The sequence below is a fragment of the Clytia hemisphaerica genome, unplaced genomic scaffold, assembly GCF_902728285.1.
Source record: "Clytia hemisphaerica strain Z4C2 unplaced genomic scaffold, Clytia hemisphaerica genome assembly, whole genome shotgun sequence".
NCBI classification, from domain to species: domain Eukaryota; kingdom Metazoa; phylum Cnidaria; class Hydrozoa; order Leptothecata; family Clytiidae; genus Clytia; species Clytia hemisphaerica.
The window spans coordinates 1,284,131-1,311,792 of record NW_027103587.1 but is presented as its reverse complement, the minus strand read 5'-3'; the positions used below and the strand labels follow the sequence as shown (position 1 = coordinate 1,311,792).

Below are 27,662 nucleotides of genomic sequence, written 5' to 3'. Positions count from 1 at the left end.
AGTAATTCTCTATCTAGGGGTCCTATAATATTTATGTGCACAAGGATGTCTCAGGCAAATAAGCATTCTAATTTCATCTTTTACATCAACTTCAGTTCTGAGATGCCTTGGAGTTTTTACAAGATACTTCACTAATTGGTCATTTAAAGTGATAGAGATGACGCGTTCTTTAGAAAAAGTAATAAGATTCCTTTATTACATCTTAACGACCAACCAAATCAAATAAGAGCTTGTAAAAACTCCAGCTTGTCCCTCATTTCTTGAGTAAAACAATATTCAAGCAAGACAAAAACAACAGGAGAAAAAATTTCATCTATTTCATCTAAGAAAATTTACAATTTCCTTGTTACTTGATAATGAGCAGTTAGTTAAAAGTGCTACTTGTTATTAAGAGACACCGGTATATGAGTATTGAGTAATGATTGCATTGATAGGGTCTACTGGAGCATGTATTTAACTTTAGTTTCTTTAAATTTTAGGAAAATTGCTCAAAAAAAATATTATCTTAAAAATGGCCATGCAAACTAAGTCCATCCACAATGATTATAAATGTCATGTACTTGTTGTAATACAATTCATTTCCATCTTTTTGTATAGAGAAAAATATTACTTAAAAATTTATAAATGACGATGTGAGTATTGTTAAAGAAAATGGCAGATAATGAAGAAAGGTATACAACTTTTATTTGATTCAGTTGATACGTTCCTGTATTTGCTTAAAAATTAATGATACCCAATAAATGCCCCTACTGAAACTGAGAACTCATTTTTCCTTGTCAACATCAATTTTCAGGTACATAGGTCCATTCAACATGTAGCTTGTTTTTCTTATTTGTTTTGTCCATCCATTTTAGAGCGCGCTCAAGAAGAGCATCTCGTAGACGAAGTGTAAGTTCTTTTCTATTCAATTTTTTCTGATTTATTAGATTTATACACAATATACTTCTAAATTAGGAGAGAACGAAGGAAGTGACAAAATCAAACTTAATTTTTCTTTTTACTTTGTTAGACCTGAGACTTTGATTGCTTTGTTTTAGTGCTACACCTACTCTGTCAGCGCTCAGTTACCTATTGCCTATCCAAGCTACTCGTTCTCTGATTTATGGAACCTAACACCTTTGAATTGAAAGATGAAGGCTCTACCAATTTGTATAATATACATTTTAGATCTGAGTCAGTCTATTATATAAAACTATCTTTGATTTTTGTAGTGTTTGAAGACAATTGTTGGAAATCAACAGGTAATGTTTGATTTTTCGCCGTTTGTATTTGACTTTTATTATAACCATACTTGGTGTGAGCTATACATGCCTCCTTTTCATGAGATAAATTAGAAGATTTGCAGCATAATACATTCTGATAGCAACATTTTGCTAATGTTGTAGTCGAAGTTCTATAAAAATAAAATATTAAACATTAGAAGCCTAAAAGTGACTTTTGGAAAAGTACAATCACTAACAAACAATATTTTCTCCCATTTTTAGGATGACACCACTGGGTAAATATGGAATTATTTTGTTTGGCAATGATGCAAAGAATGTTTCCAAAGAAATGTGACCAAACAAAAGAAAAGTTTATTACCAATAAGCATAACTTGATCTTCATGGGAAAGATATAATGATCTTGTATTTTGTATTTAGTGAACAGATCTGTAAACACACTTTTAATTTGATGTAGGACCCTCACCTTGACAGATAGTTATTAAAGCCAGTATAAACATATTATGAAGCTGCTTGCTGATCTTTCAAAAGCAATCCAATTTTTATGATTTACTTGTTGCATAAAAAGTATAGATATTTGTTTTAATTCTTAAATTCAACACTTTTAACCTCGAAGCAATTCAGACCTCAATTCAATGTTTTACCTGGCTTTAATAAATGATCACCTTTTAATGAATTTAAGTACACAATAACCATAAATATTTTTTAAGGTAATAAAATAATGTCAATTTTCATTTTTTGTGAAGTAAAGCAATGGTTTTTCATATTATAGGGTCTGTATATAATCTTTATCCATAGATCAACAAATCTCCAACCAAGGCGGAAAAGTAAAAGAGTTAGTTTTGACCATTACAGGAGTGTGAAGTAAGCTATATTCATTCAACCCTGGTTCCCTCAGAAGAGTTCATTTACAATGCTTAATGGAACTTGAAAAGTTTTGTTTCATGACAGTTGAGGGAAAATATTTCTTGAGCAGTCCTGTGCGATATATTATAAGGACCGCTCTGGTCTGCATTTTATTCATTTTGTATAGAGCCTTATATTGAAAGATCAGTTTTTACACCTGACTTCGTGCAGTAAACATGCCACTTTGTTACATCCTGAATAGGTTTTTCCAAAAAAACTTCACTTTTCAACTTTTTATTATAATATCTAGCAACTTTGAGAAAATGTTTTTTCGTGTCATGTTTCTATTCTTATTTCCTGTAGCTTGCATTTGTTACAGTTACTTTAACTAATTTTTTCCAATTATTTACAGGATTTTTGAAAAAGACAGCCATGAAAAAGGTGTGTCTCGGTTTTTCATTTCAAGTGCTGGATTTTTCTTTTACTCTCAGGTACCTAATAGCCGTCCCCCCAATTAATTTTTTGAAAATTATCAACCCAGGACATTCTTATTCAAACCCCCGCTTATTAATTTTTGGGAAAATGTTTTTGAAAGTTCCCTCTTTTGTCCTAATTTTTGCTTTATTAGACTCCTTTACAAAAATTTTCCACCCAGAACATTTTTATTCTAAAAAGGGGGCCCCCCTGCCCGCTTTTTTAAGACTTACTACTTTAACCAGATTAAATTTCGCGAGATTAAATTTCGCGAGCTAAAAAATTGCGAAATTTTCTGGATTTAATTTCGCGAGTCCGAGTTTTAAAATATTTCGCGTGGATTTAATTTCCCGAATAAGCCAGAAAACAGCTGAAAATAGCCATTTTTTGCCATAAATGGAGACTTGGAACTAGTTTCTCCCCCAAAAATACAATTTTAAAAGTTTTGTGGTGGATTTAATTTCGCGAATCAGGAATCTCACGCGTGCTCGCAAGTTTTAATTTTGCGAAAATGGGAAAAATTTGCGAAATCGCGAAATTTAATCTCGTGAAAATTAATCCGATTAAAGTACCCATTAATTCAATTTGAGAAACCGTTAGCAATAGATTTAGTTTTTTATATCATACTCAATAAAAATTCAAAACAAACTAAACATTTTTCCATCATTAAGCTAAAAACATACTTTAGGCTATGTCATATCTTTCTTCGTTTCGAACGTATCCTATAAGTAGGTGAAATCTCGGTGGGGTGACTAGTGGCCAACCCATAGCAGTGCCTATAGACCAAGAGTAAGGCCTAAAAGCCTGGAACTGTCTATTGTGTACACTAAAACACCTGAACTAATTGACAATTGTTGTTTTGTTTACTTTTAGATGAAGAGGATGAAAAGGTGAATTTACAACCCTTCTGTGCTCCCTGAACCTCAATATTATTATTTCCGCAACACGTACAGGTGTATCAGAAATTGATTTCTACTTGTGTTTCTCTATTTTCGTTTGTCAGCTTGACTTATTATTTTCATTACATTTCCTTTATAATTTTACAACTCTTTCTAGGTTTATTCAGACTTCAGACTATAATGGAGATGTCTTGTGTTTAAGCAAAAGGTCTTTGTCTAGGGTTGAAGATTATTTTGATAATTGGCCCTTTTTTTAATTGCTCCCCCCTCGAGTAAACACTCCTACTGCCTAAAATCCAAAAAAAGGTGAACCCCAGGGTGTTTATTCGAGGTGATATGGTTTATAATTTGTTAGAATGAGTGACCTATAGTAGGGTTGATAAAGAATGAATGAATAAATGATTACTGGTTCATTTATTTCTCCTTATTATTGTTTTTTCTCATAGACTGAATTCTTGGATAAGACGTCTCACGCTGAACACGACATGGACCTCACCAGACTAACAGAACTTTCACCCAGTGGGGATGATTTGAATGAAACTCAAAAAATTCAAAATTTCTTTAAATTATTTTCTGATGACAAGCCAACTACAAAAAATGGAATGGACACGACTCTTGGGATGCCATCTCTACACAGTGAATCACCACATGTAAACAACAATAAAACCATCCTCAATAACTATGACGTTATGGACGAGGCTTCTGAAACATTTGTGTCTTTCCCTCTAGACCGTACCAAAGCTGAAAAAGAAACAAAAATCTCTTCTGCTGACTTCTTGAGCAATTTTAAATCAACCAAAGACAAGTCACCAAAGAAAGATAGCACTATTAACCAGATCTTGAATGCTATTGACACACCACCGGAATCCTCCTTAGTCTCTGGTAAAGACTTTCTTGCAAAGCTCATAAGTCATAAGACACCATCAGAAAACGATTACCCACCTCCAGGGGCGATCGCTCTTGAACTTAATAACATTACCATATTAAGCGAGGCTTCAATGAATATTACAGATGATGAGAACCAAAGAGAACTGATGTTAAATCAACTTAACATGTCTGCTGCTATCAGCCCATCCAGTAACACAAAAACTAGCTTGGAAGCTCATCAAGAAACTCTCACCAAAGATGATCCTCTTGAAAATCAAACTAACATTGACAAAAAAGGTTTTCAGTTGACGCCAACAAAAGCAAACTTCCGTGACAAATTTGCCGACTCAAGTGATTTGGTTACACCAGTTCAAACTGTTTGTGTCACACCTGACATCGAGACTGGTGCAGAGCCTGTAGCCCCTTCTACAGAAACACCCTCGTTCCTTGAAGATTTCAAAAATATCAATGTTGGACCTAAGGCTAACAAGAGTAATGAAACTACTGGCTCTCCCTTTATTAAGGACTTCAAAGGGATGTGTGTGGATAGCCTTGGAGATAAATCACAAACTGAAATTAGTACTGAAGGACCAAAATCAAGTACTCAAATACAAAAAGGATTCTCCGCGACTCCAGTAAGCAGCTACAGAGACTATTGTTCAACTTTCGGAAAATCACCAAACATCAGCAATATAACTAAAATCGCACTTGGTGATTCACCAACTAAAACAATCTCTATTCCAGCAACTCAGACTCCTATCTTGGTCACACCCAGAAGAAACGCCAAGGAGACTGCCACATCCATATCAAATGAAACACCATCTTTATCACATGATAAGCTTGCCCCTAATGAAGACATCAACTCAATTTCACAATCACAAAATGTCATCTTGGTAACACCAAAACGAAGCGTTTCAAAGAAAAGACCAGAAACAGCACCGGTCAGTGAAGCCAAGTCGACTGGAATCTCGTTAGGTGAAACCTCCGCTTTCGCATATGTACCCATGAAAAGGATAAAGTTATCAAATGAGGCTGAACCGGTCAAACTACCCTCAGTGTCAACCATACTTCCAAGGCTTAACCAAACGTCTCCCAAGAAAAACTCAATAGCACCTTCCAGCCAAGAGCTGGTGGCAAGCAGTCAATCACCACAACTTTGTATCCCGACAACTGCCACACCAAAAGCCAACCCTCTTAAATTGCTGATGGAACAAAAAGAGGCGTCTCCTCCAAAACAATTTTCATCAAATATACCTCTACATTCAACTAATACAAACACATCACTCCAGACCAAGCTCTCGTCTCCGGTCAAACCTCTCCCTATCAACACATTGCCTGGAGGATCACCACCTCGGATACTCAACACAGACACTAAATCGTCAATTCAAAATGAGGATACTAACCCACAAAGCCAATATAAAGTCGCTGATGAGAAGAAGGATTCACAGAATCGCAGAAAAACGTACACTCTGAGCAAGTCAGACTTACCCTTAGTCAACCCTTCGTCACCTGAGAAAACCAACGTTACCGAGAAACCGAAGAACGATCGACGGTTGACATTCGTTATTCCACCGAAACCCTCGACGACCGAACGGTCTCTTACTGAACAGTCTTCACTCAACGATAAGCCGAAAAACCAGACAATTGTTCTCGAGAAAGTCGACCAAAGTGAAAGTAAGAAAGCAAAAAGCAACAAAGATCGAAGGTTAACCATCCAAGATATGATTCTGGCTGGCAACGAAAAATGCATTGATGATTCAACCAACTTTGAACAAACTCTTGTGTTTAAACCACCCATTGCTAATAGTTCAATGATGGTTTTTCCTTCAGATGGCTTGGTGTCAACTGAAAACACACCAAAAGCTCCTCCACTATCGACTAAGGAGACCACATCCAATGAGACATTTGTTGTCACTGAGACTAAGCAAAAAGCAACCCAAAATCACACCAGTCAATCGCTTGAGACTCCTGGATCTGCTGAAAATATTGATGACCAGTTTATACAGTCTGGAGCAAACGAGGTGCCAATTACAAACAAAACTTTTGTCGTTGAAGAGCCCTCAAAGATGGAGAAGACGTCAAAAACGTTGGAAATGAACTTCACTAAAGAAACTCTTCTCGTAGAAGAGCCCACAAAGACGTCGAAAACTATGGAAAAGACCTTCACTAAAGAGACACTGCCTGTAGACGTTTCTTCGTTTGTTGAGGAACAAGCAAGTTCTTTGGTCTCTCAAGCTATTGCTGAAGCAGACCTTTCCATTGCTAAAGAGAACCAACCTACCCTTCCTAATGAAGAAACATTGAAGAACGAAATTGTTCAGCAGATCATGAGCCAGTTAGCAGTTTCACAAGCTAACACCAATATTGCAGAATCTGTTCCATCTCAACAAAAAGATGAGATTCAAAGAATGGTGATGAACATGCTCCAGAAATATAATCTACCAACTAAAGAAACAATTACACCTGTTGCCACGGCAGACCAAACTGATAGAGGTATATCTCTTTGATTACCTTAAGGAACTCATTTTCACGCGAAAATTAGTTCTGCCAAATGCTATTTTTTCTGAAAATTCTCCAAAACCCCTAGGAATATAGAAGAATTTCGCGAAAGCGCGAAAATTATTTCCTTAAAATGCGCCAATTTAGTACCCTCGCACCCCAAAAATAAGTTGGCGAAAATTAGTTCCCGCTTTAATTAAGGTGCTCAGGTTCTCGTGGCTTTTCAATTATCATCACTGTCGTTCAACTATTATGAACACCAAAATTAACTTTTTTTTCTTTTCTCACACATTCATTCTCACTCAAGGAGGGATTTTTGAAGGAAATAAAAAAAAGTGAAAAAATAAAAAGCAAAAACAAGATTTCAAAAGAACTTCAACAATCTGAAGTTAAAATCAGAATTTTTGCAAAAACCGTTGGGAAAATGAATGTAGGTGAAAAAATAAGCTGATTCGTGAAATTTTGTCTACGCCAAAATTTTTGATTTTCGATTTCCGTAAAGAAAATTTATCTACTAAAGATAATATCATTATCGTTGGAAAAGAGAAATTGATTTTATTATAGAATTTACTTTCTAAATTAACTCTTTTTTATTTTCAGAACCGACAGAACTTTTGATGGACGTGCAAGCGCCTGACGGAATGGAAGATTCTGAAATCACCACTAATATGAAATACCTCCAAAACTTCGACAATAATGAATCGATAGCTGAAAAACAAACAAACAAAATACTCCAAGAAGAGTCACCAAAAACCCTTGCAAAATCATCTCCTACTTTTGAAAATGAATCTACAAGCCCTGTTGAACTTCCGAAAAGTACAGAAAATCTACCTAGCCTCGAAAGGAGTCTTTTGAAACAACCACAAGGTCCTGGTCAATCACCGAAAAGTCTTGGTCAAAAACCATCAACGCCCCAGAACAATGCAACTCCAACTAAAGATCTGACAAAACAATTTGATGAAGGTGAACAAACACTCAGGAGATCCGCTAGAAAGGTGAATTTGATATATTTTTCACTCTTTCCGTGAATGTTTCACATCCTTGAATTATTTTCATTGCAATTTTATACTTGTCCAATAATGAAGTATAGTGGCTCCTTCTTGTGACATAAAACTATTAACGTTTATTTCAATATTGTTAATATCATTGCTGCGAAAACAAGGCTCCACAGCTTTCTTGTCAAGAAATCGGCCTGAAAGGGTATAATTAAAGGGTACTTTAGGCGGACAAACTTTCGCGAATTTCAGCCCTTTTCGCGAAAGTTAATGTCTTAAAAATTCTAGAACGGGCAATTCGCGAATGTTTATGCTCGCGAAAGTTTGAACACCTAAAGTACTTATAATATTTTCAGTCATTTCTCTTATTCAAATGCGTCCTAATGATATTCTTCTTTCTGTAGAAAACACCTTCAAAACGTTCTGGAACGATAACGACTGAATTACGACGATCTTCACGACATACGACACCCGTCAAGCCGTCAACAACGTCGTCTTCAAATGACGGTAACAATCAAATTCATCACGCGACCACTAGCGAAATATCGACGACTCCCGGTCGAAGGAAATCTATGCGAAACAAATCACATGTAAGATAACAAAATATTTTAAAGGTTTTGTTTTTACATAAGTGTTCCCGTTTCATATCAGACACATATTTAATATTGGGACAGTGTCCGCCTATTATTGTTATATTATGCTGATATAAGCAAAAAATGTTTTTCTTTTCATCTTTCTGACCAATCTGTTCCGCATATCTGTGTCAATCCAATGTGAAAAAGCTTGTGAAATAAAATTGACGAGTAAGCAAATTATCACTTTTATTTAAAAACAAAACCTTTAAACAGTCGATGTTGCATTTGAAGACTTTCTTTTTTATGATATAGAAAGGGAGCGCTCTTCTATGCTGACAATGCAACATCGACAATAGAGTTTCTCAAATTTCGTGCTCCCGCGAATGAGAAGAAACTTGTTCTTTAGTTTGTTTAAAAATATAGTGTAAGCAAATGTTAAGTGGTGTTCTTTGAATCGGTTAATTGGAACCATCTACGCGATGATTTATGTACAGTTTTCATAGGCTTAGCGAGATACCCTGCAAAATTTATGAAAGAGAGCGGTTTTTACGACATTGTAATTATTGTCTTTGTTTTATCAAAAGATAATAAATACGTCATAAACGTCTGCACTTCCTCATAAATTTTGCAGGGTATCTCGCTTCGCCTATGGTTTTGGGTAGAGTGCGAGTAACATATGAACAGTGTGTTCTTACAAAGCCTATAGAAAAGAGGTAGCGTACCCTGACCCAATAGATTATTAAATCGATTCCTTCAATTTTCGATACTAAATTTCACGGTAAAAGTGTGGGTTTTTTCTGTCCTGTTGTGTTCTGTTCTTTATATGCGCCGTAATAAAAGACTTTTTTGTTTTCTATGGTTTAAACAGATTCTTCTTCCTTTTTAACATAACAGAATGAACAAAAGAAAGAAAATCAACCAACTAAAGAAGACGCGATGGATTTCGAAAACGTCGCCGATCCTTTCGCATCGAAGCCGAAAATTCGTCGAGATACGGCTGACGATATCGATCAAACGGAAAAACTTCCTGAAACCGATACGGTACTTGAGAGAGAATCGACGTTTACAAAGATCACAACTGATGAACGTCTCGTCAAATCGTTCGTGCGTCAAACTGTCTACGATGCTGAGAAATCCGTCATTCGAGAAACGGCAGACGGCTTTACCAAGAGCGTTGTCGAAACAAATGACGTGGTAACAAGGCTCGTTGAATCAAATGACGTCGATATGGAGAAAAATGTTGTTGTTGAGAAGACATTGGATTCCAAGGAAGATGATCGGAACCAAACAGTTGATACTAAGAACCAGACTATAGATGATTTTACCACGCCCAAAGGTGCGCCCTTATGCGATGCTTATTACGTTTATGTTTTCATGTATTACACTTTTTTGCCAGTAGCCGCCAATTGCCGCGCGGGCATTTTTTGTCCGTTTTACCACTCTAAAACCGTGCACCTAAAGACAATAGAAAAACTGTAAAAAAGGATTGGATCGAGTTTAGGGTGGTAAATTAAATGATAAAGTGGCACGCGCCTGACCGCGCGACTACGGTCGAAAAGGTGTATTTAGCTGTCTAGCTTTTAAAACTAACCTTATTTGTATACTATTAGTCTCACGGTTCTTCGTGGGGCAATGATATATTGAGTCAGTAAAAACTGTATTAGGAGTTCTGGTTCTACCTTGCTGAAGCACAGAAGACGTAATGTTGTTTTCATTTTTTATTTTTCAGTGGAAAAGACACTTCGAACGACAATTGCCTATGAGAAGGACGACGATAATTTTGAAACGCCCATGAAACAACTCCCGATAGCTGAAGAAAAAAGTAAGCAGGATAATTTTTGCTTGTTAGTTTTTTTCTCGTCAAATAGCTTTTAAAATCAAACGCTCAAAGCTCTTTCATCTCACAATCACGAACAAAAGGTTGTAGACTTTCAAAAACGCATAACAATTTCAAAATTGAAAACCCATTTTTACCAGAGCCAATGTTGTTTTTAATGGATTTGGAGAGTTTTGGTGACAAGTCCAGAATGTGGTCCATTTGGGGGAATTTCCCAAGTGTCAAAAAGGCTTTTCTTGGTACAATTGAGTAATGTTTGAAAAGTCTACAGATCTTTAGTCCGTGATCGCAGACTTAAAAGTTAAATAAGTAAGTCTTATCCTGAAGGCTTTTCTTTCTGATAGCTATCTGCTCGAAGGTGCCACTCTATCTCGCAAATTCCCGCCAAAACTTTATAGACCTTTTCTCAAGTCTCTGATTCAAACATCTCAATTATATTGTGACGTTAATTTATCGCCTTAATGCAAGGGTATCTTGCACTTTTTACAAGCGCACTCTTAAGACTGGTCTCCACTTGCGCGCGCTGCGATCGCACTTTTTGGCTTCAGTTCTTTTTGCTTGGAAAAAAGATTACGCCATAAAAATGTAGCGCGCGCTCGAAAAAAAAGTTGAACACATTTCAACTTTCAACCGTTACGTCAGATCGCGCCAATGGAGTTGTTTCATTCATTTTTTACCAATAGCGTGGAAGCTTTGCTCGAAAACGTGGAGACAGGAGCATAGCCAAAAACTACAGACCAGTGTCTCTTCTTCCTGTGTTTGGAAAAATATATGAAAAGTGTATTTACGATACACTTTACAGGTATTTTGAAAACAATAACTTATTTTCTCCTTGTCAGTCTGGTTTTCGGGAGGGGGATTCCTGCATTTCTCAGTTGTTATCCATAACGCATGATATTTATAAGGGGTTTGACAAAGATCCTTCTCTAGATACCAGGGGGGTGTTTTTAGATATTTCAAAGGCATTCGATCGGGTGTGGCACGATGGCTCGCTCTTTAAACTCAAATCTTATGGGGTGACTGGACCGTTGTTTTCCTTGATTCGCAGCTTTCTTAACGATAGGCATCAGAGAGTTGTGTTAAATGGAAAAACATCTGAGTGGAAGCGAATCAATGCTGGGGTACCTCAAGGCTCGATTCTTGGTCCATTGTTCTTCTTATTTTATATTAATGATCTTCCAAAAAACCTTGAGTCAAAACTGAAGATCTTTGCTGACGATACCTCTTTATTCTCTCTTGTGATTGATCAACTCTTGAGCCTTGATGTACTTAACAGAGATCTCTCCAGGATAGCTGACTGGGCTCATCAATGGAAGATGTCTTTTAACCCTGACCCATCTAAGCAAGCCATTGAAGTCTATTTTACCTGTAGACTCACTCCTCCTAATGCTCCAGTAATCTCCTTTAATAATTCTAATATCGCGACCAGTGAGTACCAGAAACATCTTGGTCTAATCTTAGATTCAAAACTTTCTTTTGATCGCCATCTAGACGAGAAGATAAAAAAGGCCAATAAAGGAATTGGTCTTATTAACCGACTTCGCAAGCATGTGCCCTAGGAGATCTCTACTAACCATTTATAAATCTTTCATTAGGCCTCATCTTGATTATGGTGATATCGTATATGACCGCCCGGGAAATGCCACCTTTGTGCAGAAGCTTGAATCTATTCAATATAATGCCTGTTTAGCTATAACAGGCTGTTTTCGTGGAACGTCTCAAAAAAACTTATATTCAGAACTTGGTCTCGAAAGTCTTGCTGACAGGCGCTTTGCTAGAAGAATGACATTCTTCTATGGAATTATTAACAATTTAGCCCCTTCGTATTTACGTAACTACCTGCCAGTAAGACTTACAGCACCAGGTGGCCTTAGAACAAGAAATCCTATTTATCCTCTTAATATACGAACTGAGCGTAAGTAGAGACTTGTCTTTTATTGTTTTTTTTATACCGTCGTCAAGACGAATTTTCCTTGTATTTTTACCAAAAGCGCCACTAGAGGTTGATAGGTGTTCCTCTTTTGTTCCCACAGGTACGAGTTCCAGTAAAAAGAAGAGGCGTAAAAGAATGAACATGCCATCCAGCCGGAAACCGAAAACTAAAGTAATGAAGGAGAACTCACCACCCATCCAGAAAAAGAAACACAACTTCCAGGCTAGGTATTTTGAAATAAGTACTTCCGCTTTGAATGGTCACTCTTTTTTTACCATGTGGAAACCGTGTCAGCTAATTCGCTCAAGAATAGTTTCTAGTGCACGAAGCGAGTGGACTTTGGTTAATGATTCATTCACCAGCTCAACTTATTTTATGACTTAAGAATTTCAATTTTTTCTTCTCAGTGATGGTTCGTTTACCGTGGAAGACCTTGATGACGCCACACTGTTGGTCAACTTCCCCAAGTACAAGCACTTTCACTGTCTCATCAAACACCAAGGTTCGAATGTCTTCTTAACTGGAACGTGTTTTATGGTCTCTTCAGTTAACAATGCCTATACAAATCTTACTCCATAACTCTACTTTTCCTCGACTCGAACGAAATTGTGCTCCTCGTGCGTGTTCTAGTTATGGAGGCTCCATTTTATTACATTAGGTATGACCTCTGTATTTTCATTGAAGTCAATATCTATACGGGCTTAGATTTTTACCAGCAGTTAAAATTCACTTCATCTGAAGGAACATCCTTAGAAGACTACCTATTAAAAGCCTGTGCAGCGTACGAAACTCTAAACACCTAAACATGCTGTACTATTTCTTTTCGTTATTTCAGGGGACTCTCTTAATGATGTGATTGTGGGAAGAAATTATCGTAAGAAACACTTTCTTTAGGATGGGCTCTTCCAGAAAATGTTCGTACATGGGGGTGGAGGATATCGTGTCCGGGGATAGTGAAAATCCACTAGATTTGCCTTGTCCGGCGGGTAAACTTGCTCTATTTGAAGGTAATTTTGCTCTGTTTGGGGTTAATTTTGAGTGTCCAAGCGACGTAGCATGAAGGTAGAGCATCCAGCTACGGTGCGCAAGGTTGTGGGTTTGATCCCCAGCCGGGTCATACCAAAGATTCCCAAAATGGTACTTGATGCCTCTCTGCTTGATGCTCAGCAACTAAAGAGACAGATCAAGGGTAAGTGGAGAAATCCAGGGAAAGGAGTGGCGTCTCCCCTACCTTTGGGTAGACAGCTATACGAAAAGGGAGCCTTCGGGTCGCCCTCGACTGCTGTCGCAAACTTACTTACTTGAGTATCCAGGGGGTCAACTGATGCTTGTCTGGGGGGGGGTAAATTTCCAAAAAATGTTATCCACCCCCCATATCAATTTTTTTCTGGAAAAGCCCAATCCCCCTTTAGTTCATCAATCTTTCGTGCTTCTCTTTCATTTCAAGATTTCAAGTCGTGTATATTCGTATGTACTCACTCACTCAGATGTACTCTGTACCAAAGTGTATCTCACGTTTATCGCTTCGTAGTACACTCTGTGCGCATTGTTTGTTTGATAAAAAACTTCCCGTACGGAGACATCTGCGATGAAGTATGATTTATAAACACTTCTCTCGTCGTCTCCCCTTTCTCATCAACACTCCATCGCAGCGGTCGTTTTGAAAAATCTCAAATGAGAAAAGGCAATGACAACAGACCCTCTACGGCAATAAATTTTGAAATTAGTCGTAGATACTGGGTCTGTGTACAGACAGGTTCGTATGCCGTTTGATTCGAAACTGTTACTCGTGCTTGCCTCCGAAGCCTTGATAGATGTTTCAAGATGCTTCTGTGCTACATGTTTTTTCTTTTATAAGCATATACAGACTAAGTTTTGGTACCTAAACAATGGCTCTATTAAACTTGGTTGTTACTATAACGAGGAACGAGAATAGTAACAAGAAGTAGCGAGTAGGTAACGAGAAGTAACGAGTGCTAAATGGAAGTAACGAGTACTAGACCTAACTAACGAGTAATTGCAAAGTTGACGTTCCATTGTCTTGCTTTTGTCAACCAAATAGTTACTAAAAGTGAAAAAAATGTAAGATATGTTACTATAATCTACATGTTTTTTATAAGAACGTCGAAAAATATTGAACTTTTCGGATGTTCTTAAATTTTTAGCGTTATAACCTTGAAATGAAACTCTTTCCCATGCATTTCCTTGAAAGATTGCATAGAAGTTGCAAATCTTAGAGCTAATAAGAATAACGATGTTGCAATTCGTGACTTCATTATGTTAACGAAAATATTTTTTCCCTTAAAAAAATAAACAGTATCAAAAACTCAAATAATTATCTCGAAAATTCTATGTACAAATTTCAACGATTATAATTAATTATTTGAGTATTAGTCTTTTAAGTTTAATCATCTGAAGAAACATCACTACTGGATTCATCTGAAACATCACTACTGGTATGTCTTCTACTGGTTTCATCTGAAGATATGTCTTCTACTATATCAACAAGCATGAGATTTGTCGTGCATCTCATGAACAAATTGCATGGATGATTATCAAGACCAAATGCATTATCTTCTTTCACGAGGATGATGATGTTCTCCCATTCGAAACCGATAATCAATTCATAGTCTTCAACTAATAAAATGTTTCCGTCTTTGAGATATTGATATGGACTTTCACCTGTATTGAAATCGTTTTTATATTCTCCATACCTTTTCCATTTCAATTTCAACTTGTTCAATGTTTGAAAATCATCAGCCTCGTATGGAAGATTATGAGATATCACTAGCACTCCATTGTTCGTGATTCTTCTCATTTCTTTCATGGCATCTTCAAAAGAAACAAAATGGTACGGTTTCTCTCCGTCAGGGTGGTTTGGTGGTGGAAGTACTAAACCCTCTTTATATCCCGAACTGTATCTTTCTTCATAGCTTAATGCCTCCTTTGCTATGCTTTCACAGTTTCTTAAATTCACGTCAAGTTCAAATTTTATGAAGTCGTCATACACCGAAAGATCTTCATCACCTAATAAAATATCCCGATGACCGTATCCGTTTGATGCAATCCAAATCACATCAACGTGTTGTTTGACTTTCATTACCATTTCTTTCGTTTTTTCACGGGTAATCCAACATTCATCGATAAATAATGCATTGATTTTTTTCGTTTTAATCCTCTCCATCAGCTTTTCAATTTCCTCTTCGTTGATCTATTTGTAAAAGAAAAGAAAAATATTATTTTAAGTAAATCTCTTCATTTGCTTGCAAAGGATCCTAAAAGTCTATTACGGAAAAATGCACGACAAAATTGAAATTACACTCGTTTCTGACTTTTTTAAAAATAATACCAGTAAGCTTAAAGATTTGCAGTATTAAGTGTAGATCAGAGCATTATTAGTCTTTTTATAATTTTTTCAATATATCACAAATATGTAAATTCTAAATTTTTTCTCACACTAGAGAATTTAAACGGTTTTTCCGAATGAAAATAACGCAATAAGCAAATCATGAGTCTGCGTTGACAACCTAGTTTGCAGTCTTAAAACTATCACGATCTCCATTTTCTTTTACTTTTACTGTTTTTATCAGTTATTCTACTATCGTTTGTAATCAATAAAACAATATATTGTTACAAAATTTGGAGGCGATCAATAAATCAAAGCCGTTTTTTTATGGTTAGATTTAGAATATGAATCAAATTAGATTCAAAATGCTACTTACTAATACGGAGTAGTCTCTGTATCCATAGACGTCAACTCCATGTTCTTTTCCCAATTCATCTTTCAATCTCCATTTAAGAAGGGTTTCTAAATCACTTGTCTCAATGGCATACATAACACGTCCTTTGTATTGCGCCATTCCACTCAATTGCTTTGCTTTCTCCTGAAGGATGAAAGACTTTCCGCATCCGTAGGGAGCCAAAAGAATGATCTTATCGAATTCAGAAGTGTCTGTCTTCATGATGGGAAGTTGACGCTGACTGTAAAAGAGTATGTTGTCAGTGGTGCAGACGGTATCGATGGCTTGCGAGATATATTCCACCCAGTTTGATCTGGTAATGGATGCTGTTTTTGAAGCATGAATTGCAAACACAATGATTCTCAGGAGGTCTTTGACTTGATTTACTGCTGGGATGAAAGGTATTCCAGAGGAAACGGTAGGATATTTTGCCAGCAAGGTGGATAACCAACATTTCAAATCTGTTTCTTGGTCAATGTAATGTTGATTGTTGAAGGAAAGATCGTCCGTGCCAACACATATGACTGGATGATACGTCCAGCCGTGTCCCAACTGATCACCCAATTTTCCCTCTATCAGTTTATGGTATTTATTCAACTGGTCAAAAGCTTTTCCAGTCAGTGTCCGTTTGATTTCAACGCCTATGATTAATTTTTTGGTCCACGAGAAAAGAAGGACGTCAATCTCCTGATGCATTTTCTTTTGGACATTGGTGAGAAAATTGATGGAACTGAGAATCACAGTATCTTCAAGAACAGGGTCATCTTTGAGGGAATAGAGTTTACGGAAGAATGAGTGTTCTCCTTTTTCACCAAGCTCCGATAAAACTAATCCGAAAAGCCATTTTATTGTTGAGTGGGATGGTTGGTTTTGTTTTACCAAGTTTTCAACTTCTTTTTTAGCGTCTTTTAATGTCTGGAGATAAAATAAGAGATTTTTACAATTCAATTCGCAAATTGAGGTTAGTATATGTAATCACATGATTACGAGTGCAATTCGAGAATAATTGCACGAGTTATCATGTGATTACGATGTTTTCTTTTATCGTTGTTTATAGATTTTCTTTTTCACAAAATCAATTTTGAATGCAATTAAAATGTAAGAAAAACATTAAAATCAATTTTGTAAACATTGGCCCGTCATTGAAGAGTGTGATTAACGACTAATTGCTCTCTACAGGATGCAATTAACGATTAATTGCTCTCTTTTAAATGCAAAACTCTCTGTGCTTGTATTAAAGGATTTTTCAGAAGATTGATAAAATTGATAAGTTACCTTTTTGAGAGTTTGTTCCAGTTTTGATCCTGGTGATTTTGAAGCCAATTTCTGAATACAAGCTTGGATGAACGTCTTGCTGTCCTCTGTTGTTGATGGTAAAGTCAGATCGTTTGTACTTGGTTGACGAAAGCAGCATAACATTCTGAAACAACCTTGGGTCGGTTGATTGCCAATCTCTTCCATCAAAAGATACATGATTTTGACATTCAAGATCCAATTAGAGAATTCTCTTGCGTTGATTTCATCACCAGAGTTGTTTAATTGGAGATCATAGAAAGCTTGAAGTTCTCCCGTAAACCAATAGGCTGGCGAATCCTTCTTCAAATTATCCAAACTTTTCTTGAGAGTGTTTATATCAACATCGTAGTCGAGGAGATGCACGGTTGAATCCTTTTTCGTGTATTGGTGAGATTGAAAAACATTAGGGATGAATATAGGATTGTGGCGGTTGGTGTCAAATAATGCTGAATCAGCATATTCTCTAAGGAGAAGCTGATCAGCGGCAAGAATGGGATCAGTAAATAGTTGACCATTCCCGAGATTGAACTTTCGGTTCTGGTTGTCAATGGTAGATTGAGCATTTGCTTGTATTTGATGGTATAATGACGTCCGTGGTAAGCATTTGGAAGGATCGATAATCTTCGGTTCCAATGCAATGATTTTCTGTTGTAAATTCAATTGTGATGCCATTTTATATTTTTTGAAGAAACTCCTTTTTTTGCATATAGACAAAACAGTAGATATATAACAGCCTTTTTATCAAAATAGAGAAAGTGATAGTTCAAAAATGATCTTGTTTGCTTTATAAACAGGTTTTTGTCAATTATATAGTCATACCACGAGACCTTCATTAATTATTTTTTTAAATAAGGTCTGTTTTTCATAAGAACAAAAAAATATAGTAAGATAAGGCTTCGATTACCAAATTACCAAGAAGAAATTAAAAACATTTCAAGGCTTTGCGGGCTCTAAAACAAAAATACTTACAAAATGGTGAAAATAAGAAAATGTTAAGAAACTTTTAACATTAAAACTCAAAAAGTTAAGAACATTCCGAGGTTTCAAAAATTTTGGATGTTCTTATAAGAAAAACGTATAGTAAAAGACATTAAGATATTTTGTGGTTTTGTTTTCCTTTATAAACCGAACAAACAAACAGAATTTCATAAACACGTTTTTTTTCAGGAACATGTTTATAAGAAACTTGAGACTGAAAATGGTCGGAGAAATAAGGAATTGTTAAAGATCTGGTCCGACTGAGAATAAGAAAACGAACAGTAAAAGAATAAGTAAAGGAACGGAGAGTTTAACTTAAATTTACACACATTCACAAAAGCTTAAACAAAAAGATGACAAAATATTGAGGAAATAACATTCAATGAACGTCTTTTTCTGTACTTTAGCCCATTTTATACTTATACATACTTAGCAAACCTAATTTTGGCAGTTAAGTAAATAAGGAACTCGATAAGGAACTTTGAGTCTGAAATTCTCTTGAAAAATAAGGAACTCCAGGCTCGAGGTCAAGTAAAGTTTCCTTATAAAAAAACATGTAGCACTTCTATTCCACTACTCTCATATCACAAGATGGTACAAAAGACTTTTTTTAATATGCTATAATAACATTACCCGTGGTTACCAATTACTACATACCTTTATAATTTATGTTATAAGCAAGATTGCCATACCTCTCCGTTGCACTTTTATCCCCTTCTTAATAATTATAAAGAATGCTTTAGACAGCTCAAGAATTGTTTCCACAAAGGGCCACTACGAACAGAACAAGAACAGTAACACAGATCTTCAAGAACAGGGTCATCTTTGAGGGAATAGAGTTTACGAAAGAATGAGTTTTCTCCTTTAAGAAGAACACTCATTCTTCCGTTAACTCTTTTTCACCAAGCTCCGATAAAACTAATCTGAAAAGCCATTTTATTGTTGAGTGGGATGGTTGGTTTTGTTTTACCAATTTTTCGACTTCTTTTTTAGCATCTTTTAACGTCTGGAAATCTCAAAAGAAAACTCAAATAATCAAAAGCTATTTCATAATGATAACTAAGATTTAGTTACTAAGATTAAAATAGTAGATTAGTATTTATTTTACAGTTTCTGTTACCTTTGTACTTTTTCATCTAGTCAAATTGCAAGTTGTTTTACCAAAAGTATTCCTGATTTCAAAGGATAATCTTCTTACTGTATCAACCTTCCTATAGATGCACTTTTATGTGTGCTCTTTCTGTTCTAAAAACAAAGTGGTGCTCGAGAAATATAATTGTCATTTCAGTACCATAAAGGACCCAAATGATAACCGAGGCATTATTGTCAAGGTGTCACATGCCAAATTTGAAAGTAAACAGACAAGCCAATCACGAGATATAGGTACCCGGATTCTAGTACCAAAAAGGCCTAAATTATGACGTCATCACCAAAATTGACAAGAACTGATTAGGTTAATTTCAAGGCAATATTGTCAAGGTGTCACATGCCAAATTTGAAAGTAAACAGACAAGCCAATCACGAGATATAGGTGCCCGAATTCTAGTACCAAAAAGGCCTAAATTATGACGTCATCACCAAAATTGACAAAATTGATTAGGTTAATTTCAAGGCATTTTTGTCAAGGTGTCACATGCTAAATTTGAAAGTAAACAGACAAGCCGATCACGAGATATAGGTGCCCGGATTCTAGTACCAAAAAGGGCCTAAAATGATGACGTCAACACCAAAATTGACAAAATTGATTAGGTTAATTTCAAGGCTTTGTTGTCAAGTGTCACATGACAAATTTCAATGGAAACAGACAAGCCAATCACGAGATGTAGGTGCCCGAATAGTAAACCTAGCAATGACGTCATAAACCTTAAAACAATTGACTGGTGGCAAAAGCAAGACAATGGAGCGTCAATTTCACGACTATAGTACTCGTTACTTATAGGTCTAGTACTCGTTGCTTCTATTTAAGCACTCGTTACCTACTCGCTACTTCTCGTTACCTACTCGTTACTTCTCGTTACTCGTTACTTTTGTTACTTTTGTTACTTCTCGTTTACTTCTCGTTACTTCTTGTTTCTCCTTTTAGTAACAACCTACAAATTTTCAATGTGAACAAGTTTTGTATCCGTCTCACCTATCACCAAAATGCTTCCATATTCCACCCTCTCTCTCTTTCTCTTTCACAATAGACAACACAAAACAGTTCAAGCAAGGTGCACAGAGTTTAACCGCCCAGGATGAATGGTATTACTCTTGTGTAGAACAATCTATATCCAATCAAAAGTTAAGCGAAAAATACACAGATATGACTGAAGTGTCAAACGTAAGTTTAAATTGGGACATTCCATTTTATATTTTATTTCCCGGGGGATAATCGAAGAAGAATTCCAACGGAGTATGAAGGAGTTTTTTTTTTCATTTTTCCAAGGGGTAAAAAAAAGGTTGTATTAAAATTTCCAGACTGATTTTACAGTTCTTCCATCGTCCAGGGAGCGGTATCAAGACATCTCTAAGAATATTTTTTTTATTTTGTAAAGGTTCGTCCAACCTCCTGTATGAAAATTACAGGATTATCTATATTTGAATGTATTTTGGGTTGAAAAATTCGCGATTTTTAGCGGTTAAATTTGCGATTGCAAAAATTGAGTTTTTTTTCTACTTATGCTAAAACGTTCATTTTTACACCAGTGGTAGTTCAACCTTAAGTTAAGAAGGTTGTCAAATTTCAAGGCAAACAGAAATGTCCTTCGGAAGACGTGGGACCCGAAATACCCCTGCTGCTTTTCTGTGTAACATCAAATCTCCAAATTTTTAATGAAAACGGGGGTTATTATTATTATATCAATGGTTAAAAAACAAATGCAATGATGTTGCATGTTCATTTTGACGTACACGGTCTAACCATCTATAGTTTAACTCTCCCCCGCTTTCGTTTTTAGTTGATATCAGAATTGAAGAGATTGTTCACATTCTGGCAACCATTCATCGTGGACTTGTACGAAGTTGTTCGCCGAAGCCAAGGAGAAGTAACGTTCACCGACCATAGGTTACTTCCTTAAACCTTTCTTTCTTTTGAAAAGGATAACGTGTAATCACTGACCTTTATATATCCCTGGACCAATTTATTTCCGCCATGTTTGATCTAAGTCTTTTTTTGAATTGGTACCCGTAAAGAAGCCATTGCAGTGTTAAAAATTAACGTCTAACGGCGCTACACCATTGAAAGTTTTCGAGGAAAAGTAGATCTAGCGCTTTCGATACATTTACACCGCTATTGAGTAGTGCGGCCATTAGGATACCACTTTTCAAAAAACTCCGATCAAAGATTTTGCTTGGTCGGGATTGAGAAACTTGGTCTAGGGTATATATATAAAGGTCAGTGCAGTCTGGTCTCCACTTTCGCGCGACATAAGCGAAAACTTTATAATGTTTTTGTAAGTTCATTGGTCGGTTAAAAAATAAGGCAATTCAATTGAATTCAATTGAACTGCCTTCAACTTTTAGTTTTTTTCGCTCGAAAGTCTTTTAAATGACGCAATCTTTTCTGCAGGCAAAAAGGATTGTCAAAATTTTTTTTCTCATTTTCACGCGAAGTGGAGACCGACCTTTAGGTTCAGAATTAAATGCCACAGTATCAGCAATAAAAGGCGTAATCTTTTTTTACTGGCTTATATAGATACAATAATTTTTACAGAATTTTCTTTTACTTTCATTTATCTTTTCGACTCGAAATGTTTTCTTTTTTGGACCTACCCCGGTGGAGGTCCTATAAATTAACCTTTGTCCGTTCGTCTGTTCGTTCGTTCGTTCGTTCGTTCGTTATTAGCTTTCCTCGTGATTGGCTCGTTAGTTTTTTCTAATTTTTTGCACAAAGATGCATAACTATAAACCCTCGAATGTGACGGAGCCCGATTTTCAAAAAAAAATTTTTTTGGGCAAATTTGGGCCAAAAAACGGCTAAAAAACGGGTTTTTCGGGCTTTGTGAAAAATCAGGTCGTTAATTTTTTCTGATTTTTTGCATGAAAGCAGGGTACCATCGTAGGTAAAAGATGGCTTAAGCAGATTTTTGAAAAAAAATTTTGTTGGCTCAAAAAACGCATGTTTATCTATAAGAATCACTATTAATAAGCATACATCAATGTTCTTAGTCAAATTACTCAATTTTTTTATGAGATAGATGTATTTTTTTTGCTCAGGAGGGCTTACTTTTAAAGAATATGTGTGTTTCGACATGAAATTTTGGTTGCTTGGCGTGTTTTTATAGAAAAACTGGCTAAATTCGATATTTTTTTACAAGCACATTATCAATTGCTTAGGTCTTAGCTTTTCTCGAGATTGGCTCTTTCATTCCTTACATTTTTTGAACAAAGATGCATAACTACAAACCCTCGAATGTGACGGAGCCCGATTTTCAAAAAAAAAAATTTTGGGCAAATTTGGGCCAAAAAACGGCTAAAAAATGGTTTTTTTGGACTTTGTGAAAAATTGGATCATTAATTTTTTCTGATTTTTTGCAGGAAAGTAAGGTACCATCATAGGTAAAAGATGGTTCAAGCAGATTTTTGCAAAAAAATTTTGTTGGCTCAAATAACGCATGTTTATCTATAAGAATCACTATTAATAAGCATACATCAATGTTCTTAGTCAAATTACTCAATTTTTCTTATGAGATAGATGTTTTTTTTTGCTCATTAGGGCTTACTTTTAAAGAATATATGTGTTTAGACATGAAATTTTGGTTGCTTGGCTTGTTTTTATAGAAAAACTGGCCAAATTCGATATTTTTTTATAAGCACATTATCAATTACTTAGGTATTAGCTCTTCTCGAGATTGGCTCCTTTATTCTTTATGATTTTTTGCACAAAGATGCATAACTATAAACCTTCGAATGTGGCGGAGCTCGATTTTTGGAAAAAAGATTTTGGGGTAAATTTCAGCTAAAAAACGGCTAGAATGGGGTTTTTTGGACTTGTTTTTTTCTGACTTTTTGCATGAAAGTAGGTAAAAGATGGCTCAAGCAAATTTTTGTAAAAAAAGAATTTTTCAGCTCAAAAAACGCATATTTATTTATAAGAACCACTATTAGTAAGCATACATCGATGTTCTTAAAATTACTGAATTTTTTATAAGATATGTTTTTTTGCTCTCGAAGTCTTGAATATGAAAGAATATATTTCAAGAGCATGAAATTTTGGTTTCTAAACGTGTTTTTTTATAAGAAAAAAACGACTAATTTTAATAGATCGTCACTATTTGTGTTCTGAATGATTGTTTAATGGTCACGCTTATGTAGATATCAATTATATGTGTTAAATGCATAACCAGGTAGGTCCATAAAAGTATCACTTGTTCTTTGCAGTTTGACATGTGAAATGTTGGATTTGGTGAACTACCGAGGAAGCTTTACCTTCCAGGCTACGTTCGATTTGAGCGCTGAAAAACCGAAACCGATCTTTTGGCTACAACATGACACACGCTTTAAGTGAGTGCAGTAAACTCCCGATTATTCGAACTTCTATTATTCAAATATTTCTATAATTCGAACTTGTTTCCTGTCCCCATCAAGAAGACGCCCTTTTGAAATACTTTCTATTATTCGAATGTTTCTATAATTCGAACTTGTTTCCTGTCCCCATCAAGGAGAAGCCCTTTTGAAATACTTTCTATAATTCGAATGTTTCTATAATTCGAACATGTTTCCTGTCTCCATCAAGAAGAAGCCCCTTTGAAATACTTTCTATAATTCGAATGTTTCTATAATGCGAACTTGTTTCCTGTCCCCATCAAGAAGAAGCCCTTTTGAAATACTTCTATTATTTGAATATTTCTATAACTCAAACTTGTTTCCAATCCCCATCAAGAAGAAGCCCTTTTGAAATACTTTCTATTATTCGAATGTTTCTATTATTCGAACTTGTTTCCTGTCCCCATCAAGGAGAAACCCTTTTGAAGTACTTTCTATTATTCGAATGTTTCTATTATTCGAACTTGTTTCCTGTCCCCATCAAGAAGTCCACTTTTGAAATACGTGTCCTATAATTCGAATCTCTCTGTAATTTGAACAAATAAGAATCCCCGTTTGAGTTCGAATTAGCGAGATCCAACTATATAACCATAGACAATGACTGAACATCGTCAACAGTCTCACACAACAGAGAGGTTCCTATTGAATTTCTCATTGGTGTGAATATCACCCATCTTCTTAAAATAAAAACTGGGTGCGAGCCGGGTATTGTGTTATCATTGACCTGGACTGCGAAAAACTCCCCGCAAGGTTGGAAATTCATTGTGCACGCTCGCCGCTGGCACTGCGTTTTGGGGGAAACTAGAAAAAATAATTTCTTCATTCTTATTTAAGGATTCATGGTCTCGAAGACTTAACCAACGATGCAGTCCTTCAAACTTCATTCTTTCCTGTGTATCATTATTACAAAATGTTAAGAGAATTCCAAAAGACGAGGATTAACATTGAGTTTGACCATGAAAATGCTGGAGATGTCAAGAAATACGAACTCGCGCTCAAAGCGTACTTATAGAATGAACTTAATACTTTTTAATCGTTTTTGTTGTTTTAAGGTATTTTATTTATTCTTTTCCAACCTCGTTCCCTGTAACTAGATAATTCTCTGGCGTCCATAAGTAATGCCTGGGATACACAGGTACGAGGTTGATTTTTTTCTTTACTTTTGTTTTGAGTATCGTTTTAGGGTTCTGTCTGCCTTTTCTTTCCTCTCTTTAGAGATGTTAGAATATGAGACCTTCAGTGCTAAGATTTAGCTAACACAACAAAAATATTGTGTCGACTCTACGAAACGATCACACCAATTTTTATTAGAACATCCAGCTTTTTGAGTTTAAAGCTTAAAAATGTTCTTAACATGTTCTTAGTTTCGCCATTTTATGAGTATTTTGGTCCATTTTCCTAAGAAATTTGGTGTTTTAAAGCCCAGAAAGCTGCAGAAAGCCTTGAAATGTTCTTAACTTGTTCTTAAAATTTTGGCCATCGAAGCTTTATGTTCTTATATAGATTTCTCTTATAAAAAAACGTGTGGTGACCTTCGTACCCAAATATCTTATAATCTAGCCACCAAAATTGTTTAAATCAGTTGGTTCAGTAGGTCTATCCTTGTAAATTGCTGTGGAAATGTATTTCACTTCTTAGGTACTTAACCGATAACAAACCATAGTAACATGAGACTTTTTTGCAGACCATACTTGTGTACATTAGAACAACTTAAAACAGATCAAATCAAATCATAAAAAATGTTTTTCTCCCCAATTAAATAACATTTTAGGTTTCCAGAATATTAGCCCATTCACTCCAAATGGCTCGCTGGGTAAAACCTGAAGTTTACACAACTTACCAAGTGGTTTTACCTCTGATTCGTAGACCTCTACAAAACCGCAGATATTATAAGGAGTGCGAATCTGTTGGGAGATGCCCAACAGCCTAGGTTGTACCGTAGTAGTGATGGTTCATAATAATTATAGGCTCGATTTTTAAAAATCATATCCTTTTCAACATTGGGCTCTTCCAAAAAAAATATGTTCATGGGGGGGGGGGGGTTGGAGGATATATTATTTTTTCAATGATCTACCTCTGGACAAATTCACCCCATGGACATGACAGTTTTTCAGGATTTTTTCCATATCCCCATAGTATGAACCCCCCCCCTTTTTTAAGGGGGGGGGGTCCGAGTTTTCAAGGAAGGCTTTATAGGGGGGGATGGGCAATTTTCCAGTTAAAATGGGGGGTTTGAGCTTATAGGGGGGGATCAAATAAAAATGGGGGGGGATAGTAACTTTTTGGTTAAAAAATTATTAGTTTACTGTTTATTTGCTAGTGTTTTCAAGTTCATTGACTATTGGTACGAATTCACACTGAAAAATATATTTCATTCATCAAAATTCTTCCCCAATACTGGGAGTACAAATTATATGCTGGGGGCTCGGACCCCTGTAAATGGTGCGGGATCAAAAAATTTTAAAAATAGGGGGGATACCTTTATAGGGGGGATGAAATATTAATGGGGGGGTTCAGACCCCTCTGCACACTATGATCCCTGGACAGGGGTGAACAATATATCTTCCACCCCCTATGAACGGTTTTTCTAGAAGAACCCATCGCAGTATGTAAAACATTATTAATCATTTACTTTTTTTCTGTTACAATTTTTAACCTAAATAGTTAGGTGGCATTATTATTTCCAACACCTTAAATCATCATTATGAACTTGTAAATATAATAACTATCTTTGAACCATTTTTTTTCTGAGTGCCTGTAATATAACAAATGTATACTTCAAACATTTTTTTTGTGCATTCTTTTAGTGCTATATGTTTTGTAGGAGTGTACGAAATTTCGGTTTGTGGAAATCAACAGTTTTGCTTTGTAATTTGGTGGTAATCTTACAAAATCTTTTCATTTTGTTTTTCGGAACCCTTAGATTGGTTCGACCTATTTGTAAGATGAAAGGCAAAAAAATCAAAACAAAAAAAGAATCTGAAACATCAATAATCAATACCCTGAATTTCGAAAAATCATGATAAGTTTATTCACAGTATTTACATTTAGTAGAAAAGTAATTTGGAAATCAGAACCCTCATACATTACACATTACACGCTTTATTTTATAAGAATGGTGTAAATCCATTTCATCATGGATATATTCTTTACTTTTTCTGGGAAAATAAACCTAAAATATTCTTACAACATATTCTTAGGTTAGAATCCTAATTCAGACTAGATTTAACATATGTCTAAGCATAAAATGTCATTTTTGTGAAAAGAGTGAGCCTTCTTTGGGGGTAATTGACAATTTATATATGAAAATTCTCTAAAAATGACATTTTTAGCAAAATTCCATGATGGTGACATTCTTAGCGTTATTCTTAATTTTTTGGTCATTTTCATAATGGACATTCTTATAAAGTGTATTCTTATTAAAAAAAGCGTGCATCACAGCTCGAATAGATATTAATATTTTCTCTATGAAAACTTGGCCTCTGGTACCCAGGGTACTCATACATGCTTCCCCCTTTTCTGTTGGAGATCTCGATGGTTTAAAATAAAAAGCCCAACTTTCTGATAAGAATTAAATTTTGGCAATCAAAGGACAACCACATTTACGGGGGAAGGGACACACATATTTTTATAATAAGCAGTCCTAATGTCTAAAATAGCTCAAATTTATGGTATTTGAATACCATTAGTAATTTGCATGAGAAGGCAGATGAGAGAATGAATTGTTTTTACACTCCTTCCTTTGATTGAGAGATTTTTGAGGGTGTGATGATTGTGAGCTCTCACACCCGCAGGGGGGGGTGGTACTTGGTTTGCTAGGTGACGGGTATGTCCGAGCCAAAAATCGAAAATCGACCTTTAGAGAGAGAAAAAATTGGCGTTTTTGGGACCCTTTCCTAAATTTTTATCGATTTTCACTTTTTAAAATCACGACTGATCTAGACTAGTAAACCACGTCGTTGTATTTCGCTGCAGATTAA

General features: G+C 35.7%; 2 protein-coding genes across 4 annotated transcripts; one reads left to right on the top strand and one right to left on the bottom strand.

Moving 5' to 3' along the window:
* Window positions 1–591: 591 nt before the first annotated feature.
* Window positions 592–24,719, top strand: LOC136801444 (proteoglycan 4-like). Of its 3 annotated transcripts, none has more exons than XM_067058083.1 (19): window positions 592–671; window positions 855–888; window positions 1,212–1,241; window positions 1,485–1,498; window positions 2,019–2,084; window positions 2,479–2,507; window positions 3,414–3,430; window positions 3,886–6,799; window positions 7,406–7,800; window positions 8,205–8,390; window positions 9,282–9,711; window positions 10,105–10,197; window positions 12,246–12,372; window positions 12,553–12,647; window positions 12,981–13,019; window positions 20,346–20,479; window positions 21,096–21,202; window positions 23,518–23,640; window positions 24,517–24,719. In XM_067058083.1, the coding sequence occupies exons 1-19, from the start codon at window positions 652–654 to the stop codon at window positions 24,692–24,694; spliced, it is 5,031 nt and encodes a 1,676-aa protein (XP_066914184.1). In that variant the 5' UTR covers window positions 592–651; the 3' UTR covers window positions 24,695–24,719. The 3 variants fall into 3 exon arrangements, with proteins under 3 accessions (XP_066914184.1, XP_066914183.1, XP_066914185.1); XM_067058082.1 differs by having other exon boundaries at window positions 9,270–9,711; XM_067058084.1 differs by lacking the exon at window positions 10,105–10,197 and having other exon boundaries at window positions 9,270–9,711.
* Window positions 14,550–17,892, bottom strand: LOC136801395 (uncharacterized). Its single transcript, XM_067058034.1, has 3 exons — window positions 17,161–17,892; window positions 15,868–16,800; window positions 14,550–15,356 (listed from the first exon to the last, which is right to left on the bottom strand). The coding sequence occupies exons 1-3, from the start codon at window positions 17,851–17,853 to the stop codon at window positions 14,550–14,552; spliced, it is 2,433 nt and encodes an 810-aa protein (XP_066914135.1). The 5' UTR covers window positions 17,854–17,892.
* Window positions 24,720–27,662: the final 2,943 nt, after the last annotated feature.